At 47.8% G+C, this 19,872-nt stretch overlaps 2 protein-coding genes across 2 annotated transcripts; one reads left to right on the plus strand and one right to left on the minus strand.

The window, feature by feature from the left end:
- Positions 1-470: 470 nt before the first annotated feature.
- SV2A (synaptic vesicle glycoprotein 2A) lies at positions 471-8,787 on the plus strand (the record flags this gene model as incomplete). The annotated part of the gene is made up of 12 exons (XM_082672984.1): positions 471-1,092; positions 2,398-2,578; positions 3,401-3,552; positions 3,665-3,798; positions 4,464-4,553; positions 4,793-4,903; positions 5,092-5,180; positions 5,860-6,024; positions 6,235-6,368; positions 7,227-7,433; positions 8,026-8,185; positions 8,604-8,787. The coding sequence occupies 12 exons, from the start codon at positions 471-473 to the stop codon at positions 8,785-8,787; spliced, it is 2,229 nt and encodes a 742-aa protein (XP_082529110.1).
- Positions 8,788-11,341: 2,554 nt separating this feature from the next.
- BOLA1 (bolA family member 1) lies at positions 11,342-13,816 on the minus strand. Its single transcript, XM_082677607.1, has 2 exons — positions 13,720-13,816; positions 11,342-13,350 (listed from the first exon to the last, which is right to left on the minus strand). Exons 1-2 carry the CDS (start codon positions 13,750-13,752, stop codon positions 12,934-12,936), a joined length of 450 nt encoding a protein of 149 aa, XP_082533733.1. The 5' UTR covers positions 13,753-13,816; the 3' UTR covers positions 11,342-12,933.
- Positions 13,817-19,872: the final 6,056 nt, after the last annotated feature.

Here is a 19,872-nt window from a genome sequence, read left to right on the forward strand (position 1 = left end):
AGGCAAGGAGACCATCTCTGTAACACATGGCCCAGGTGGGGCTCTGTGTCAGCAGGAGCTCTTTGTTGGCCTTCTTCAGTGTCTTACGCCTCACAACCTCCTTTTTCTCCCTCTTATTTTTTTCTAGATCTCCAGAAGCTCCTGGAAGAGAAGTAGCAGCCTTTTCTGAGTTATCCTGGCTCCCCAGCTTAGCCTCCGCAACCTGGCTCCCCCTCCCCTTCCTGTTCCCCCTCTCCCCTTCTCCCTTCCCAGTGCACCCAACTGAAGTGGGTGTGGGCCAAAGCTCCTCTCCCTCCTTTCCCCTCCTAAACACACACTGGCCAAGCCCTATATTCTCCTATTCTGTGCCCAGAGATACTCGAACACACTTCATCTAAGTAACAGGGGGACAGGGTCTTTCTGACTCCACAAGTCCTTGAGCAAAATCTGAATAAGGAGTGTAGGAAATCTGGTATTCCCAAAGCCCCGTCATGGAAGAGGGTTTCAGAGACCGGGCAGCTTTCATCCGTGGGGCCAAAGACATTGCCAAGGAAGTCAAGAAGCACGCAGCCAAGAAGGTGGTGAAGGGCTTGGACAGAGTCCAGGATGAATATTCCCGGAGATCCTACTCCCGCTTTGAGGAGGAGGACGATGATGATGACTTCCCTGCCACTGCCGACGGCTATTACCGCGGGGAAGGGGCCCAGGATGAGGAGGAAGGTGGCGCATCTAGTGATGCCACTGAGGGCCATGACGAGGATGATGAGATCTATGAGGGGGAATATCAGGGCATCCCCCGTGCAGAGTCTGGGGGCAAAGGCGAGCGGATGGCAGATGGGGCACCCCTGGCTGGAGTGGGGGGGGGCATGGGTGATGGGGAGGGCCCCCGTGGGGGCCGGGGAGAGGCACAGCGGCGGAAAGAACGGGAAGAACTGGCCCAGCAGTATGAAGCCATCCTACGGGAGTGTGGCCATGGCCGCTTCCAGTGGACACTGTATTTCGTGCTTGGTCTGGCGCTGATGGCTGATGGTGTCGAGGTCTTTGTGGTGGGCTTCGTGCTGCCCAGTGCTGAGAAAGACATGTGCCTGTCTGACTCCAACAAAGGCATGCTGGGTAAGATTCTCAACCAGCACTCTAGCCCCGTCCTGCCCCAAACTCTGGAAACACTCCTGTTCCTGAGAACTGCTCCTGTCCTCACCACTGGGCTCCCAAGGACCCTGCTCCCAAGATGTCCCCAGAGGGTTCAGGGTTCCTCTGCAAACTCTCCACCCCCACCCCCTCCTCTGGGGGTTGGGTCATGGTGAGGTTGCTTATGCAAGAGAGGCCTGAGGGAGGGCAGCTGGGCTGGGGCTTGGGCCAGTGGTTGGGTGGTGGTCTGCTTACTTCTGCAGGAGGTGGCCATGGTGGGATGGGCCCCCATTTAATGTTTCTTCAGAGCCTTCCCTCTTGTTATCCTGATCCATTCCCCTTTGGGGGGGAACAAGAAGTCAGTATCCAAATTCCTTGGTTTACATGAGGAGAGTCAGTTTGGGGTGGTCGGGGGAGGGGAAGAATCCTCGGCCTTCAGCCAGAGAAGCTGGTCACACTTGCTCTTGGTTAGCCTTGGGAGTGTTCAGGGGCCAGCGATTGGTCTTTAATGGCCCTTCCTGATGGGGACCCAGAGGGAGGAAGTCCCCTAGATTCACTCAGAAGGGATCAGGTCTTGCTCTGTCGCCAAGTTGCCACGAGATCTTGGGCAGTTCCCTTCTCCCTGGGGCTTGGCTTGGGCCTGGGTAAAATGTAGAGTTTGGAGTAGATGACTTTTAAGATCAATTCCAACTCTGATTTTATGAAGGAAGTAAGAAACAGGAGAGTTTTAGGACCAGAAGTATTGGAGCTGGAAAGAGTAAAGGATGGATTTTGTGCATGGGATTTCCTGGGAAGATTGAAGCAATGGAGCTTCTTTCCCAGGAAACATAAGAGACACCTCTTGCTGCTTTGAGGGCATCACGGCAGAGAGAATAGAGGGGACCCTGGGAGGGTCTGAGAATCTAGGCAGATCCATTCCTCATTCCAGGCAAGCCAGAGATGGGGGTGTCATGTATGTGTGTGCGTGTACATGTGTGTGCGTGACAGCAAGAGAGTGAGAAGTAAGAGCGAGCAAGAAGGAATGAGGGAAAGAAAGAGGAGAATTCTAGGGATCTCCCATACCTGCATCCCTGCCTTTGAACCCCTGGCCTGCAGAGATGGCCTTCCATTTTTGCTCACATAATTCATCTTCTCTCACTTGCTCTCATCTCTGGGTAGACTTAGCTTCTAGAGGTCCTTCAGATCCTCCATCCATGCTCCTGCAGTTTCAGCTCATTTAAATATTTGGCAAGTGGAAGAATTGAAATGTGTCTGCTCATACCCCTTCTGCCCCTGTTTTCCTCCTTCCAGGCCTCATTGTCTACCTGGGCATGATGGTGGGAGCCTTCCTCTGGGGAGGGCTGGCTGATCGGCTGGGTCGAAGACAATGTCTGCTCATATCGCTCTCAGTCAACAGCGTCTTCGCCTTTTTCTCATCTTTCGTCCAGGGTTATGGCACTTTCCTTTTCTGCCGCCTCCTTTCTGGCGTCGGGTGAGTGTCCACTTCCTAAGCCCCTGGAGAGCAGGGCTGGGTCTTGGTCACTATTGTATCTCTAGGGCCCAGCACAGTGCCAGGCACACCAGATGCACCTCAAATATGTGTGAGTTGAATGAATGAATTCCTTCCTCTTCCCACCATCTTCAGGCCAGCTTCTCCCTGTCCAGGACCTGTCTACTGCCTGTCCAGAATGCCATTCCATGTGTGGTTCACTCCTGAGTCTTCCACCCTATGCTTTAGTTCCATTCTGAGCCTGGCTCCATGAAGAGGCCTAGTGGGTCTCAGCTTCACCCCTGGGTACCTGTAGACCCTTGAGTTATCCCCTTCCCAGAGTCTAAATATTTCCTACATTCAGTAACAGACCTTGTCAATACCCCCACCTGCCAGAACTCTGAAGTCCTGACCCACCCAACTCCTACACTTCCTCAGCCACCTGCATGTACTCTCTGCATTGTCTCCAAGCTCTCTTCTGGCCTGCTCCCATATATGTGCCCTCAGTTGCCTCTTTGCTCTTTTTCCTTTGGGGATTTCCCTTCTTTTCTGTAATTATATTCCCTCCCTTCCAACTCTGTAGTCATCTTCAACATTCAATGTTTGTTCCTTCCCATTCCCCGAGACCTGCCTGCCTGTTTTCCAGATTCCCAAGGATGAGTGCTTGATGGCTGGTGGTGAGGGAGCTTATAGGGCACGTGTGAGAAAGAGTCTCTTTAAAAGGTCCGGAAGATGAAAGGGACTTGGGGATCCAGAGCAGTGGGGCAGGGAGGGGATCAAGAATATGGCCATTTTCCAATGCTGGATTCTTGCAATGCCCTCCAGGATTGGAGGGTCCATCCCCATCGTCTTCTCCTATTTTTCGGAGTTTCTGGCCCAGGAGAAACGTGGGGAGCATTTGAGCTGGCTCTGCATGTTTTGGATGATTGGTGGAGTGTACGCAGCTGCTATGGCTTGGGCCATCATCCCCCACTACGGTGAGCAGCCCCCAGAAGATGCACCCCAGACTCCCTCCTCTCCTGTGCTCCCTGTGGTAGGACCTTCTAGCCTCTGGCCTCTCTGCTGATGCTGTGACTCTGTCCCTGCCAGGGTGGAGCTTTCAGATGGGGTCCGCTTACCAGTTCCACAGCTGGAGGGTCTTTGTCCTCGTCTGCGCCTTTCCTTCTGTGTTTGCCATTGGGGCTCTGACCACACAGCCAGAGAGCCCCCGTTTCTTCCTGGAGGTGAATGCGGCGGGGGCTGGCCTGGGGGAAGGGCAGCAGGGGCTCCTGTATTCAAACACCCACTGTGGGTTTGGTTTGGTCCTATGTGGCTGCTTTCCTTCCTCACAGGGTCCAAGGTCTGGGGGACTTTATCTTGCTTCCTTTGTCTTAGAATGTGTTTCCAGAGGAGTTCTGTGGGTGGAGAAACCATGGGACCTGCTCAACCATGGGTGGCTTAAGATTTTGCAGGCAGAGGTCCTGGCCCTGGCCCTGACTTTACAGTTCAAAAGAGGATCTACTGCCTACTCCTTCCCCCTCCAACTTTATCTTGATCCAGCAGGGTTAGGATGCTGCCCCTTCTCTGACTACATGCTTGCCCACCATCATCATTTCCCTTGTTTTCAGTTTTCTCTTTCCATTGGACCAGGGGATTCCCTAAGACCTGGGTTAGGACCCTGGATTCCCCCACTCTTACCCAAGTCTGATGATATCTTGCTGTACTCCCGCTTGGGCTCTTTCAGAGTGGATGATGGATGTGCCCATAGGTCACATAGGGGCACATAGGGGTTGGGGGTAGGAGCCTTTTTGTGTCCTGTGATTCCATAAGCCAGGTTGAGGGAGGGGGTCTATAACCCTGGGTCAGGGAGGGGCTAACCTGGATGTGGGGATTGTGTCTGTGGCTCTAGAACGGGAAACATGATGAGGCCTGGATGGTACTGAAGCAGGTCCATGACACCAACATGCGAGCCAAGGGGCATCCTGAGCGAGTCTTCTCAGTAAGCCACAGTCCTCCCCCTCAGTCCTCCAAGCCCCCACCTGGCCCCTCTTTGGATACCTCCCGCAGTCCCCACCCACCTTCCTAGGCAGCTCTGGCCACACTCTCCCTCAGCGAGATCCCTCAGGGTATCATGTCCACCTCCTGCCTCCCATTTTGCTACTGCGGGAGAAACTGAGGTACCTGGAAGGGGTGGAAAGTACAGACTGTGTGACTGCTCGCTCCTTCTCTTGACCCTAGGTAACCCACATTAAGACAATTCATCAGGAGGATGAGTTGATTGAGATTCAGTCAGACACAGGGACCTGGTACCAGCGCTGGGGGGTCCGGGCCTTGAGCCTGGGAGGGCAGGTAATGGGGTATGGGATGGTGGAGAGAAAGAAGGAAGTGGGAGAGATGGAGAGGAAGGCGGAGCTTGAGCCTGGGTGTGGGGGTGATGCGTGAACTGAAGGGAGGTGGTAGGGCAGAAGAATGGGGATCTTTAGGTGCTAAAACTACTGGCTGGCAGCCACTGTCTGGCTTTGTCCTGTTCCACCTAGGTTTGGGGGAATTTCCTCTCCTGTTTTGGTCCAGAATATCGCCGCATCACTCTGATGATGATGGGTGTGTGGTTCACCATGTCGTTCAGGTGAGGAGGTGGGTGGGACGGGTGGTATGTGGGGGATGTGATGGTTTGTGGGTTGGGAGGGAGGTGGAGAAAATGGAAGTGAAGGGGATGAATAATGAGGAAGGTGCTTTTCAGAGCCCCTCTTATCCTCCACCCTATACTTCACTCATTAATCCAACAAACTTATATTACAGGCTGAACAGTATTAATTTCTGTTCTGTGCCAGGTACTCTGATGCGATGGAATAGATGTGGTCCCAGTCCTCATGGAGTTTACATTTTGGTCCAGGAGCTAGAGAAAACTAGCTGTAAAGCAGTGTGATGGGTGCCACGGTGGGGGAAGTGCTTCTGGAACACATGAGCAGGCTTTCCAGCCCAGATCTGGGGTGGGCTGGGGAGGGGATCTAAGTCCTAAAGGATGAATAGGAGTTAGATAGGCTGAGGGTGGGATGGGGAGACTGTTTTAAACAGAAGGAAGAGCAAATGCCTGGGAGGTAAGAAATAATATGGTGGGAGGGTTAGAAGAACCTGAAGTCCCCCAGAACCACAGCAATTGGTGAAAGATGAGATGAGGTAGGAGATGAGGCTGGGGAGGTGAGCAAGGTCCTAACATGAGCTGACTCCTCTATTTCGCCCTCCTTCTGGACTGCGTGGCCCTGATGCTGGAGCCCTGTCTGATTCCATTGCCCTTGACTCTTCAGCTACTATGGCCTGACTGTCTGGTTTCCCGACATGATCCGCCATCTCCAAGCAGTGGACTATGCAGCTCGCACCAAAGTGTTCCCTGGGGAACGTGTAGAGCATGTGACTTTTAACTTCACCCTGGAGAATCAGATCCACCGAGGGGGACAGTACTTCAATGACAAGTATGTGGGGACCTCTGCACTTCACTCCTTCCACCCCTTCTACCCTTTGCCTCCTTTGTGAGTCTGGGGATTTGGAGACAAGGTGTTTGGGGGCAAGGAGCCGTGGTTCTCCTCAGCGCTGCAGCTTCCTGTTACTTCACTAAGGAACTGAGTCTTGGAGGAGGGTTTAAGGATGAGGGGAAAGTGGCTCTCATCATCCTGGCCTTACAGGTTTATTGGGCTGCGTCTGAAGTCAGTGTCCTTTGAGGACTCCCTATTTGAGGAGTGTTATTTTGAGGATGTCACATCCAGCAACACTTTCTTCCGCAACTGCACGTTCATCAACACCGTGTTCTATAACACTGGTAAGGTGGGGTGGCTAGTGGCTGACAGACTAAAGGGTTGGGTGGATCTTGCGCCAGGGAAAAGGAGCCTTCTTCATTTCCTAACTCACTGTTCTCAAGCTGAGCTCTCTGGAGCCTTGGAGGTGGTATGGGGGCCTATTAGCTACTACCAATAATTACAAAAATCTAATGGAAATTGAACATTTTTCTGTGATAAATAGAACATCTGACAAAAACAGCAGGTTTCTTTGCCTTTGGCTAGAATTGAAACAGCTCAGTGTGGTGATATTAATGCATTTTTGAAGAGGGCAAAAATCATTCAAAACAGTGTCGTTGGGAAACAGAAAAACAATAAAAGGGATATTTGGTGGAGAAAAGGGAGTCAGTGCCTTAATCCATTTCTTTAATAGTGATTCTCAAACTGTATGCACATGAAAGGCTGGTTTTGTGAGCTAGACTGAGGTTTCCCACCTCTAAATGGAGTACTGGGTGAGTTTTTCCACCTTGCAGGAAAAAATAATAGATAGGATTTTTAATGATTTTTAATATTTTGCTCATTAATTTATCCTAAATTCATGGCACTGCTACTGCTTGTAGTCAGCTAGAGCAGACAAAAAGAATGAATGGGAAAGAAGCAGACACTGTTAATGAGAAAACTGGGAAACAGCCAGCCACACTGTTTCATTTGGTAGACTATGGTCATTTTGTGCTGTAAAGAGTTCTAGTTCATATGGTGATGTTATCTGATGCTTTGCCATGAGTGTCCTGAATGATTCTGAGAGCCATCCCAGCTAAACCCCTCAAAGGCAGAGCCCTGGGCATAAGCAGTAGCAGCCTCCCTCTCACATCTGCCCTGTCTGTCTTGGCCTTTGCCCCCAGACTTGTTTGAGTACAAGTTTGTGAACAGCCGTCTGGTGAACAGCACATTCCTGCACAACAAGGAGGGCTGCCCACTGGACGTGACAGGGACAGGTGAAGGCGCCTACATGGTGTATTTCGTCAGCTTCTTGGGGACGCTGGCTGTGCTTCCTGGGAACATTGTGTCTGCCCTGCTCATGGACAAGATTGGCAGGCTCCGGATGCTTGGTAAGGCGGGGAGGCTGGCTGGTGGTGTGTCGGAACTGTTTAGGGGGCTGGGGGAAGGGGAAGGCTGTCACTGGGCTTCTCAGCTTAGTCTGTGGAAAGCTTAGCCAGAAGCTAAGATAGAAGGTTCTGTCTCTCACGTCTTCTGCTTGGGGGTGGCTGCAGGACAGGGAGGGGTCTGGTGGGGAAGCTCTTCTGGGGGTAGGAGGTAGGCAGAATAGCAAGTTCAGGGCACAGGCTTTGAGGTCATCTGTTTTGAATCTCAGCTCCACCTTGGGCAAGTCACTTTACCTCTATGAGCCCAGCTGTCTCATCTGCAACATGGCGGTGATGATAGTACCTGTCTCATGAGGTTGCCTTATTAGCAATGCGTGTAAACCATCAAGTTGCTTGGCCCATAGCCTGCACTGAAGAAATGGTTGGTACTGAATTGTTAATAAGACAATTTTAAGGGAGGTTGGGGATGAGTGGAAAGCCTTTCTTTTGGGTACCTTGGCAAAAAGAGAGTCTCATCCTGGGCTGTGCTCAACGCTGGTCGACAGGACAGTGTGGGCTGTGGCCAGGCTCATGCTGCTTTCTCCTTCCCCGGCTCTAGCTGGCTCCAGCGTGATGTCCTGTGTCTCCTGCTTCTTCCTGTCTTTTGGGAACAGCGAGTCAGCCATGATTGCTCTGCTCTGCCTTTTTGGGGGGGTCAGCATTGCATCCTGGAACGCGCTGGACGTGTTGACTGTTGAACTCTACCCCTCGGACAAGAGGTAGTTGGAGTGTGGTAGGGGCAGGGCAGCAGGTTTAGTGCTCACAGGACAGGACAGAAAAGGGGTGAGGAAGGGGGCTGATGGGAAAGGCATCTTTAGGGGTAAAAGGGTACATATTCCCCTTGAGTTTCTCCTCTACAAGTTGGTAGCTTTTATATTCACTCCTTGAAGTCTTAACTTAATTTTTTGGTGTCCTTTCCCCCTTGCCTCCCAATTTATCTGTATTCCCTGATGTGCATCCCTCACCTCTCTAATCTCTCCATCTTTCCTCTTCCTCTTGGACACTGCCTGCCGTCTCTCCTTCACTTTCCCACCTACCCACCCTTCCCCCACAAACCCTCCCATGCCTCTTCCCTTTGTCTCCCTCCTGGGCCGGGCCCCTGCATCCTGCGTGCTGCGCTGGGGGACTCCTGAGCAGGACCACAGCCTTCGGCTTCCTGAATGCTCTGTGTAAGCTGGCAGCTGTGCTGGGGATCAGCATCTTCACATCCTTTGTGGGAATCACCAAGGCCGCCCCCATCCTCTTTGCCTCAGCTGCTCTTGCCCTTGGTAGTTCTCTGGCCCTGAAGCTGCCCGAGACGCGGGGGCAGGTGCTGCAGTGAGAGTCTCTGGGGCTTCGGGGGTGGCAGGCACACTGTGAGACCAACAATTCCTTCTTCCCCTTCCCTGCCCTGCCATCCTGGCCACAAAGAGCCCTCATTCCCCGCTCCTGTTTGGTGTCTTAGCCGTGTATTCGTGTGTATGTGTGTGCACGTGCGTGACCCCGTGGGCAGGGACTACAGGGAAGGCTCCTCCATCCCAGGTTTGGGGTGCAGCCCTGTCCCCCACCTCCTCCCACCCGTGATTTTGCCCAAGAGAAGGCTTGGCCCCACACTTCTCCCCAGTGTTGGAGAGAGGCCCTTGCTCTTCCTGGCGCCTGGGACTCTAGAACAGGCTTCCTGCCTTCCCCCTCATTCCCTCTGCCTGGGCCCTGGTGAAAGCACAGGCGTGTGGCTATGCCGGCGGCAGGGGCCTAGTGTAGACCACGGACCAAAAGAATCTTAGAGTAGTAAGCCCGTAAAGTGCCCTCTCACGCCTCCTGTTGGATGCTGGGGGAGTAGCAATAAACCTCAGCCCCCTAGCCTCCATTTCCTTCTCAATTTGGGCTACAAGTAAGAAGCCTGAATTTTATGAAATTAGCTTTCTGATTCTTATTTATTTATATATTAAGTTCTGAGGCAGCTCAGCAGGACTGTGTGTGTGAGTGCTTGTGTACATTTATGTGTGTGTGCGTGCTGTGAGGTGGGGGTGTCGTTATGCTGTCCTCAGATACAAGCCAAGGGTAACTTCAGTGGACACACACACAACCCTGCCTCCCCCAGTACCTCCCCTAATCTTGTTTCTGTGCCGGGCCTGGGTGGGAGGAGCCCTAGGCCAGGCTGGGATAAGAATCCCACAGTCTAGGGAGAGCTGAGGGCACCTGACAAGGTCCATCTCCTCCCCTCCTCTCAAGAAGCACAGGCCTCCTCTGGAATGAGAGGCTCTACCCACTATAGCACAGACAGGCACAGCACAGAAGCCCTCCCACCTCCAACCTGTCCCCTCACAGGCAGGGGAGCAGTGGAGGGAAAGAAACCAGTCATATGGTCCAACCAGCAGATCAAAAGCACAAGGAGCTGGGGCGGGGCAGGAACTGGGGCCTTCCCAGCAACTCCTGTAAAGTGGGAAGAGGTTAGGCAGTAAGCCAGGGACTCCTAATGCAGGGACCAGAAGCCTCAGTCTCCTCATCTCACCCTTTCCACAGGACAGCCCCTGTAGGCTAAGCTGCCCCTGCCCCACCCTACTCTGTGTGGCTGCTTTCTTTGGTGCCCCCTTTCCCCCACTGTAGCTGTGATGTGTCGTAGTTTTTAGCTGTTTGTAAATGTTAAAAAAAAGTTAAAAGGAAAAAAGTGAAAACAACAATAAAAAAAGAAAATCCAAATTCACCCTCCTCATGCCGCGTCTGGTGCCCCCCACCCTATGGTCACTCCCATTTTGTAACAATGAACCAGGTGGTGACTGTTTAACTCTTTGATGTCTGTGCTCAAAGGACTGCCTTCTCCAGTGCCCAGTGTACGAGTGTGTGCCCTCTTCCCTCACCCTTCACTTGCTGGATGCAGCCCTCTCCCCTGCAACCCCCTGGAGGGACCCATCCATCTCCCTTACTTTCCTGGGGAACCCTAAACCCAACTCTGTTGATGTAAAAAATGAAAATATTGATGAAAAATAAAAAGGAAACAAATCCTTAAAATCTATGTCTGCTTCTTTGCCTCCACCTACGTCCAACTCTGAGACAGTCCTGGGAGGGGAAGACGTGAGATGGAAAAACAACTCCTCTCTCTCTAAACTGAAGGCCAGAGTAACATGATGCATCACATTTACTTCCTGAGTTGGCCTCTCTATCCTGACCTTTCCACTTCTACAGATGGAGCACCCCCTCAGTCTCCTAGTTTTGAAAACTTGGGGTAATGTCCTACAACTCAATAGCAAAAAAACTAATAACCTAATTAAAAAATGGGCTAAGGACTCGAATAGCCATTTTCCCAAATAAGACATAAAATGACCAATAGGTATATATAAAAAAATGCTCAATGTCACTAATCATCAGGGAAGTGCAAATCAAAACCATAATGAGATACCACCTCATACCTCTCAGGATAGCTATTATATAAAGTGTTGGCAAAGATGTGGAGAAACTGGAACCCCTGTACATTGTTGGTGGGAATTCAAAATGATACAGCCACTCTGGAAAATATGGAAGTTCCTCAAAAAATTAAAAATAGAACTACCATATGATCCAGCGATCTCACTTCTGGGTATTTATCCAAAAGAACTGAAATCAGGATCTTGGAGAGGTATTAGCACTCTCATGTTCATTGCAGAATATCACAATGGCTAAGGTGTGGAAACAACCTAAATGTCCATTGACAAATGAATGGATAAAGAAAATATAGTATGTACATAACAATGGAATACTTGCCAGCCTTAAAAAAGAAGGAAATTCTGCTGTGATAAACCATGAGGACATTATGCTAAGTGAAATAAGCCAGTCACAGAAAGACAAATATGCATGATTCCACTTTATCTAAAATAGTCAAATAGAATCAGAGTGGTATGTTGGTTACTAGGGGCTGGGGGAGAAGGGAATGGGGAGTTGCCAATCAACAGGCATAAAACTTCAGTTAAGCAAGATGATTAAGCTCTAGAGATCTGCTGTATGACATTGTACCTATAGTCAGTGATAATGTATTGATTGTACACTTAAAAAAAATTGTTAAGAGGACAGATCTCAAGAGTTTTTGCCATAATAAAATAATATTTACAAAAACATTTAAAAAATCTAAGAACTCCAAAAATGAATACAAATAAACAAAAACTTGGAGTAATATTTCTTGAGAATAGAACCAACTTTCCTCCAAATCCTTGTGTGTTTTTTAAAAATGTAGATTCCAGATTCCATTCCTGACTTGTGGAATCAGAATCTCTTTTTGGAAGAGAGTTGACCTAGAATCCACATTTTAAACAAGCTCCCGTGGGAATTTTTATCTGTGAGGAAATCTGAAAAGTACTGCCTGAGGTTTACCATTGACGCTCCTCTCACTCTAGTCCATTTCTGTTCTAATCAAGCCGTTTTCTGACTTTTTAAAAATGGTCACTCTCAAATCAACTCCTTCCTTTCCATTTCAACAGCTGACCTCTAGGTCAGGGTTCTGCCTGCACCATTGGTTAATCTCTGTGCCTCCTATTTCCTATGCCAACCCACTTACACATCACTGCCAGATCAATCTGCCCCAAAATGCTCTTTGGCATCCTTTCCTCAACACCCTTCAATGACTCCCTACTGCCCAACCAGATGCAGTCTAAACTCTTTAGCCAGAAACAGTTGATACATGTTAACCAAGCTTTCTCTTTACTGCCTAAGTTCCATCTCCATATTGAGATCATCAGAAAGCTGCTTATCTAGACATTACCTGAGCTTCCCTCAAAATTATGACATTTGGAAGGCTCATAAGAAAAAGGGCTATGTAAAGTTTTCTCCCCCTTCTATACTTACTTCCCAGATTATAATCTTTTCACTGCTTTAGTGGTTTTTTTTTTTTAAAGTTTTTTTTTCTCACGAACAAATGTAAATCCTTTTGGAAATGGACAGGTTGATAGAAAGCCAAACATTCCCCAAGTCTGAAGTTCAAATGTGTCTGTAACTGCTGTCTTGTCCAATAACTCTCTGCCCAGTCCAGCTTCTACGCCTTTGCTTGGGTTCTTCCCCCTGCCTGCAACAACTTTCCTTTCCTTTCTGGTTTAATGAAGCCCTTCCTGACTATGCTAGGCCTCAAGTATCTTTCTTCTCCCAAGAACATCTGTAGCACTGGTTCAACAGGCCTTTAACAACACAGCAATTCACCTCATATGATAATTTCTCTTTTAATGTACAGGATTACTTGCAACTCATAAGGTCTGGTGGTTCCTTAAGTCACAATTTAACACGAAACAACTGGGCAGCTTTTCCTTAATAGTCCAGGGCAAGAGCAGTAGTGAGTGATTGTCTGCTTTCCTTAGGTTGACCTTGATGTGAAATGAATTGCTGTCTCCAGAGAACCTGTATATGCCGGTTGAATGGGGCCCAGGTCCTCAACTCTTACAAATACCAGACTGTATTGAAGGGAAGAAGGTCCCAGTAGTTTATTCTCACCCAACCCGTTTCGATCCCGGTCCTCCCTCTCTCTCAGGGTTCAGGGAGTTCCTCGAGTTTTCTTGCTCCCGCCCAGGCAGGGGGGGCTCGTGTCCAGTTGAGGGTTCTCCCTCCACTGGGCGGGGGTCCGCGCTTGTATGGCCAGGGCGTGGACCGGCCCAGCCAGTTCTTCTGACAGCGCCGCGTGGACCAGCCGATGCCGTTGCAGGGGGCTCAGTCCCTCGAAACGAGAGCTCACCACGGCCACGCGGAAATGGGTTTCACTGCCTGGTGGGACCGCGTGGCCGCCGCTCTCATTACGCAGCTCCAGGACCTCGGGGTTCAGCGCCTGCTCCAACTTTGTGCGAATGGCGGCCTCGACGGGACCGATGGCCCCTGATCTGGCGCCGCCCCGGGACACACAGACGCGGCCAGCCATGGAGAACAGGCTTCCGACCAGCTGCCCACTCAGCATCAGCTACGGCAGAGACAAGGACGGGAGCAGTGAGGGTCAGGGCCTCGCTCTTGGTGAGAGACCAGTCTCTCAACCACCCCAGCCCCCGCCCCCCGGCCAACGTCCACACTGGGAGCCCGCCTAGACGCGACAGTGAGACGCGAGGCACCGCCTCTTTCCTCTGTGTGACGTGGGGGAATCTGGCCTCCAGCCGCGAGCCGCTGAAGGGAGGCGGTGGATTAGAGAGAGCCCGCGCGCGAGGCACGTTCCTTACTAAGGGGATTCGCTAAGAATGAGCTGGAGGTTGCAAGAGTAGGGTATGTGCAACTCCGGGCTTTTGGTTGAGCCAATGTCCCTGTGTCCCCTCTGAACCCCAGGCTGGGCCCCTTCTACCTTGCACTCAGTCTTCGCTACCGCAGCTCCCATTCAGGGCCGGACTCCTGAAGTTCCGGGCGAAACGTAGACTTCGCGTCCTGAGGCACGCTGGGAAATGGAGTCCTCGCTACGCGATAGACCGGGCCGCCACCACGTGGTGTCCTGAGGGTTCTCGGGAACTGTAGTCTCTACTTCCCCCGACTCGTGAGGTCGTGGGAGGCTCTGAACCTGAGGAACTGTAAAGAAAACGGGAACTTCTGTGCAATTGATATTGAGATTATTCGATTCATTTTATTGACAATACATCTTGTAGATTATCTAGCCCAACACCTTTATTTTACATACAAGAAAATGGAAGTCCATTTCATTTATTGAATACATAATTATTGTGTGCCAGACCAGTCCTGGAGGCTGGGGAGGTAAGACAGGCCCTGTCCTCAGGCAGTTTACAGAACACTGGAGAAGATGGACCAGTGAGTGGACAGTTGCAATACTGTGTGCTAAGGGCTGTGATGGGACTAAGAGCAGGATGCTAAGGAGGCATGTCGTCCAGACTTGGGGGGAGAAGAGAAAACTTAAGGCAACAGTTTACAAGAGGCACAAAAATCCCTTTCTCAGCCCCTCCTAGTGTGGTAGCTGCACGCACAAAGGCCAGGAGGAGAGAGAACTTTGGGGGAGTGGTTCCTTTGGGTGTAGTTAGATATAGTTGGAGCCCACGGGGCAGAGATGATGGTGATGGGAAGCTGAGCGAATGTATAGGCCTGTGGGGAGAAGGCCTCGTTAGGCAGTTTTGTTTTTATCCTAGGAGCAGTAGGAAGCTAGGGAAGGTTTTCAGTGGGGATATAACAGGATGAGATTTTTCCAAGATGATATGTAACTCGTCAATTCAACCAGTATTTTATTTTGTATCCTAATATTTTATCGATTTCTCCATATATGTATTTCCCCAACTTTTAATTTTGAAAAATTTCAAATCTGCAGAAAAGTTGAACAGCGCAAAACAGCATCCTCTACCTTTCACTGTTTTTTACATTTATATATATTATATACTTATACATATATACTTTTATGTTTAAGTACTTTATGTATACTTATATACTTTAAAAATGTATTTCTATACTTTTTTTGAAAATAAGTTGCAGACAGCATGACATTTCACCCTTAGGTACTCCAGTATGTATCTCCTAAGAAGAAGGATATTCTCTTAAATAACTACAATACCCTATCACACTCAAAAAATTTAACATAATGTCAATTGCAAGGTTAGTACAATGAGCACCCCATTTATTCTTCACCTATATTTACTGACAACATTTTACCAGATTTGCTTTTTATCTCCCTTTTTTTTTTTTTCCGGTACGCGGGCCTCTCACTGTTGTGGTCTCTCCCGTTGCAGAGCACAGGCCCCAGACGCACAGGCTCAGCGGCCATGGCTCATGGGCCCAGCCGCTCCGCGGCACGTGGGATCTTCCCGGACCGGGGCACGACCCCATGTCATGTGAGTCCCCGGCAGGTGGACTCTCAACCACTGCGCCACCAGGGAAGCCCTAATCTCTCTTTGAATGTGTGTATATAATAAAAAATATTGTTATCATTTTTGCTGAACCATTTGAGAGTTGCGAAAATCTTTACATTTCATTGCTATATACTTAAACGTGTATCTCCTAAGACAAGGATATTTTCCTACATAAGCGTAATACTATTACCACGCCTAAGACGTTTAATATTTGTTCAATACTGTTATTAATATATAGTTGACATTCAAATTTCCCCAGGTGTCTCATTACTGCCTTTATAATTTTTTATTTTTCGAAAGCCAATCAAGGATCATGCATTGAATTTAGCCATCTTTAAATTTTTATTTTGCAAAGATCCCTGGCTGCAGTATGGAGAACTGTAGAGGAGGTAAGAGTGCAAGCAGGGAGACCAGTTGGGAGGTTAGTGTAGCAGTCTAGGTGAGGGATGATGATGACTTGGACCACGCTGGTGGTCATGCAGGTGAAGATGGAAATAAATTGTGGCTGTAAGATATACATTGGGAGGGTAAAACCCACAGGATGTGGTAATGGGCTAGTTACGGGAGGGAAAGTATGAAGGATAACTATCAGGTTTGTGCATCTGGATGGATGGCATTTGTTCCCTAAGATACAGAATATTGGAAGAAGCACAGGTTTGGAAGGGTGGGGAAGGGAAAGACTAGGTGCCCAGTTCTGTTTTGGACTTGATCCTGAAGTGTCTTTATGATATCGAAGAACAGATGTCATGTTGGATGTATGGTTCTATGTGTGTGTATTTTATTTTTAACTTTTTTTAAGTGCTTTCAGAGTTATAGAAATACAAAAACAGTACAAATAATTCTTGCATACCCCTCACCCTGATACCCAGATTATCCAAATATTGACATGTTATCATGTTTGCTTTGTTTCTTTTTATGTATCTAACTACACATATATAATTATTTTTCTGACTCATTTGAGAGTAAGTTTCAGACATAAGTCCATTTACCTCTAACTACCTGTGATGGTTAATTTTATGTGTCAACTTGACTGGGCCACAGGGTGCCCATATATTTGGTCAAACATTATTCTGGGTGTTTCTGTAAGGGTGTTTTTGATGAGATTAACATTAAAATTGGTAGACCGAGTAAAGCAGATTGCCCTCCCTATTGTGGCTGGGTCTCATCCAATCAGTTGAAGGCCTGAATAAAACAAAAAGGCTAACCCTCCTGGAAAAAGAGAGTTCTTTCCCGCCTGACTGCCTTTGAACTGGGACATTGGCTTCTTTCCTGCCTTCAGACTTGAACTGAAACACTGGCTCTTTCTGGGTCTCCAGCCTGTTAGTCTTTGACTGGAACTACAGCATTGCTTCTCTTGGATCTCAAGCCTTCAGACTTGGACTGGAATTACACCATCAGCTCTCCTGTGTTTCCAGCTTGCTGACTCACCCTGCAGATCTCGGGACTTGTCAGCATCCATTGTCATGTGAGCCAATTCCTTATAATAAATCTCTCTCTCTTTCTCTCTCTCTCTCTCTCTCTCTCTCTCTCTCTCTCTCTCTCTCTCGTTTGCTCTTGCCCTCTCCATATATATCCTATTGTTCTATTTCTCTGAAGAGCTCTGACTAATATATATTTGCTAATATGTATTTAGTAAAAAAAAAAAAAAAAAAAGACGTTTTCTCACATAACCACAATGTAATTGTCAAATTCAGTACTATAATGTACAGATCTTATGCAAAATTTGCCAGTTGTCCCATAATGTCCTTTATATAAAATGAAAAAAAAAAAATTCTGGGCCAGTATCCAATCTAGGATCACATGCTGTATTCAGTTGTTATGTCTCTTTGGTCTCCATTAATCTGGAATAGTTCATTTGTCTTTTTGTCTTTCACGACTTTGACATTTTTGAGGAGTACAGACCGTTTATTTTGTTAAATATCCCTCAACTTGGGTTTGTCGAATGCTTCACTCTGATTCAGATTTAGGATATACATTTTTGGCAGGAAAACTGCAGAAGTGATATTGAATCCTTTCACTGAAGCATATAGGGGGCATATAATTCAATTTGTCTCATTGTTAATGATAATTCTGATTAATTGATTAAGGTGGTATCTCTCAGGTTTCTCAATTGTAAAATTTTCCTTTTTCCCTTTGTAGTTGTAGGAGATACTTTGAGTCGATGTACTATTCTGTTTTTCATTAAGCTTTTGTCTACTAGTTTTAGCATCTGAGAAGCGCATGTGAGGCAAGAGTCTCGCTGAAGACGAAATGAGATCGTGGCGGGGGGGAAGGCGGGGAAGTGGGTGAGGGGAGTGAAATGACCTGGGAAAAAGAATAAAGTGAGAAAAGAATCAGATTTTCTATTAGAAGATCACTGTGGCTAGTGTATGAGGAATATATTAAGGGAATGGGAAGAGCGGAAGCAGGGAGAAGAGGAGAAAAGCCTTTGGCAGTAGTCTGGTGCAAGATAATCTGAGTGAAGGCAGGAGACAGGCTAGAGAGAAGTAAATCAACTTGAGTGCTGTTAAAGAGATGGACTCTCTAAGAAGGACTTGTTTTAGGTGAGGGCCTTGTAATTTGCTAATCCAGTGACAGTGGTGGGGAATGGTGGGAGGCTGTGGTCAGAGAAGGCCTTGCTGTGGAGGGGACATTTAAACAGAGATCTGAATGACTAGAGGAAACCAATCATGTGGAAAGAGAGATCTGGCCAGAGGCAATGTATTCACTGCATGTGTTATGCCAGGCTCACTGTTGGCATACTTGGGTGTTCGGTAAAATGTACCGAATGGATAGTGAGCTAGTATATGAATAGAGAGGGCCGACATTATTATTCCTGTTGCAAAAATAAATGAAAGCTTTGTAAGTTGCAAGCTCCCTAGGGCAAGTTTAGTGTCTTTGTTTCTAATAAAAACATAGTCATGACAATATGTACTACTTAGTGAAGCTTTGTCATGGACAGATTAAGAGTCTTAGAGGCTTTAAGCACTGAGACATTATGGTGGCCGCCTCGTGTAATTAAAGAAAACAAAACGAAAACTAATAAACACTAATGTGTAATGTGAGGAGTAAGATGCCCAACAAAGTATTCATCTTTTTCCTATGATGATTACTTCAGTATTTGTTCATTAAAAAATTAATTTGGGGGCTTCCTTGGTGGTGCAGTGGTTGAGAGTCCGCCTGCCGATGCAGGGGACACGGGTTCGTGCCTCGGTCCAGGAAGATCCCACATGCTGCGGAGCGGCTGGGCCCATGAGCCATGGCCGCTGAGCCTGCGCGTCTGTCCGGAGCCTGTGCTCCGCAACGGGAGAGGCCACAACAGTGAGAGGCCCACGTACTGCAAAAAAAAAAAAAAAAAAAAAAAATTGATTTGTCCCTACTGATGTATAATTTACACATAAGAAATGCACACTTTTTAAGCGCACAGCTTAATTTTACATGGGAATACACTATATCAAGATACAGAAAATTTCTAGCACCTCGGAAGGCTCCCAGGGAAGTCAATACCACCCTGCCACAGTTAATCATTATTCTAACCTCTAGCACCATAGATTAGTTTTGCCTGTTTTTGAACTTCTTATAAATAGAATCACATAGTATGAATACATTTGTGTTTGTCTTTTGCTCAACATTGTCTGTGAGATTCATCCGTGTGTGGGGCAGTGATTTGTTCATTTTCATTGTGTGGTATTGCAGTATATGAATATACTACATCCTTGTACGTGCTTTTCGTTGGATGTAAACATTGTTTTCTGTTTGGTGTATATCCAGGAGTGGTCATAGGATAAACTCAATGTTTATTTCTGAAATGGCAAATTTGTTCAAATTTTTGAGATCCCCTGCTTTGTTGGTGACAGGTACTATGCTAAATGTTTTACATTTATAAACTCTTTTAATTCTTGCAACAAGTCCATGAAGTAGCTACTGTTACTACTCTCGCTTTACCATTGAGGAAGCAGAGACCCTTAGAGGTTAGGTAAGTAATGTACCTATGGTCACAGATCTGGTAAACAAACCCAGAGAGTCAGGCTGCAGAATTTGAGCTCTTAACCATTAAGCTATTCTGCCTCCTAATCCAGCATTTGGGCATCTCAGGTTCCACCTCTGTACTAGGTTCTTTATATTTAATTCTCGTTTATTCTAACAACTCTATTATGGTAGGGTATATGATTTTTATTTAATTGATGAGCTTCTGTTGTATTTTCTGTCACTCTGGCTACCACAGTCTACTGTTGATAGCTAGCTAGCATTTGGAGAGTGGTTTGTTGACTAAAGAGAAATATTTTAGAGAAGAAGATGCTAATTCTCTAAGAGTATAGTTTTATTTGTTTGTGCAAAAAACATTTAATTACCCTACTAAGAGCCAGGTAGAAGGAATAAAGGACTCCTGATTTAAAGGTGAAGAAGACATGGTCTGTCCCTTGAAGTGGTCACAGAAAGGAAGTGAGACCAAGGTCAAAACACAGGGCAGAGTGCTTAAATGCTATCAGCAGGATATGAACAAAGAGATGTGGGTACACTGAGGCTGTGTGTGTGACAGTAGGGAAGCTTCATGAAAGAGGAGGTGATATCTGGGTGGAAACTGGAAGGATGAGGAGGATTTTGCAGGTCCAGAGGAGGCTGAAAGCATTCTAGCCAAGGGCAACGTCATGTGCAATGGCAGGGAGCTGTGGAAA

Source organism: Grampus griseus (genome assembly GCF_964374135.1).
Source record: "Grampus griseus genome assembly, chromosome: 1".
NCBI lineage: Eukaryota > Metazoa > Chordata > Mammalia > Artiodactyla > Delphinidae > Grampus > Grampus griseus.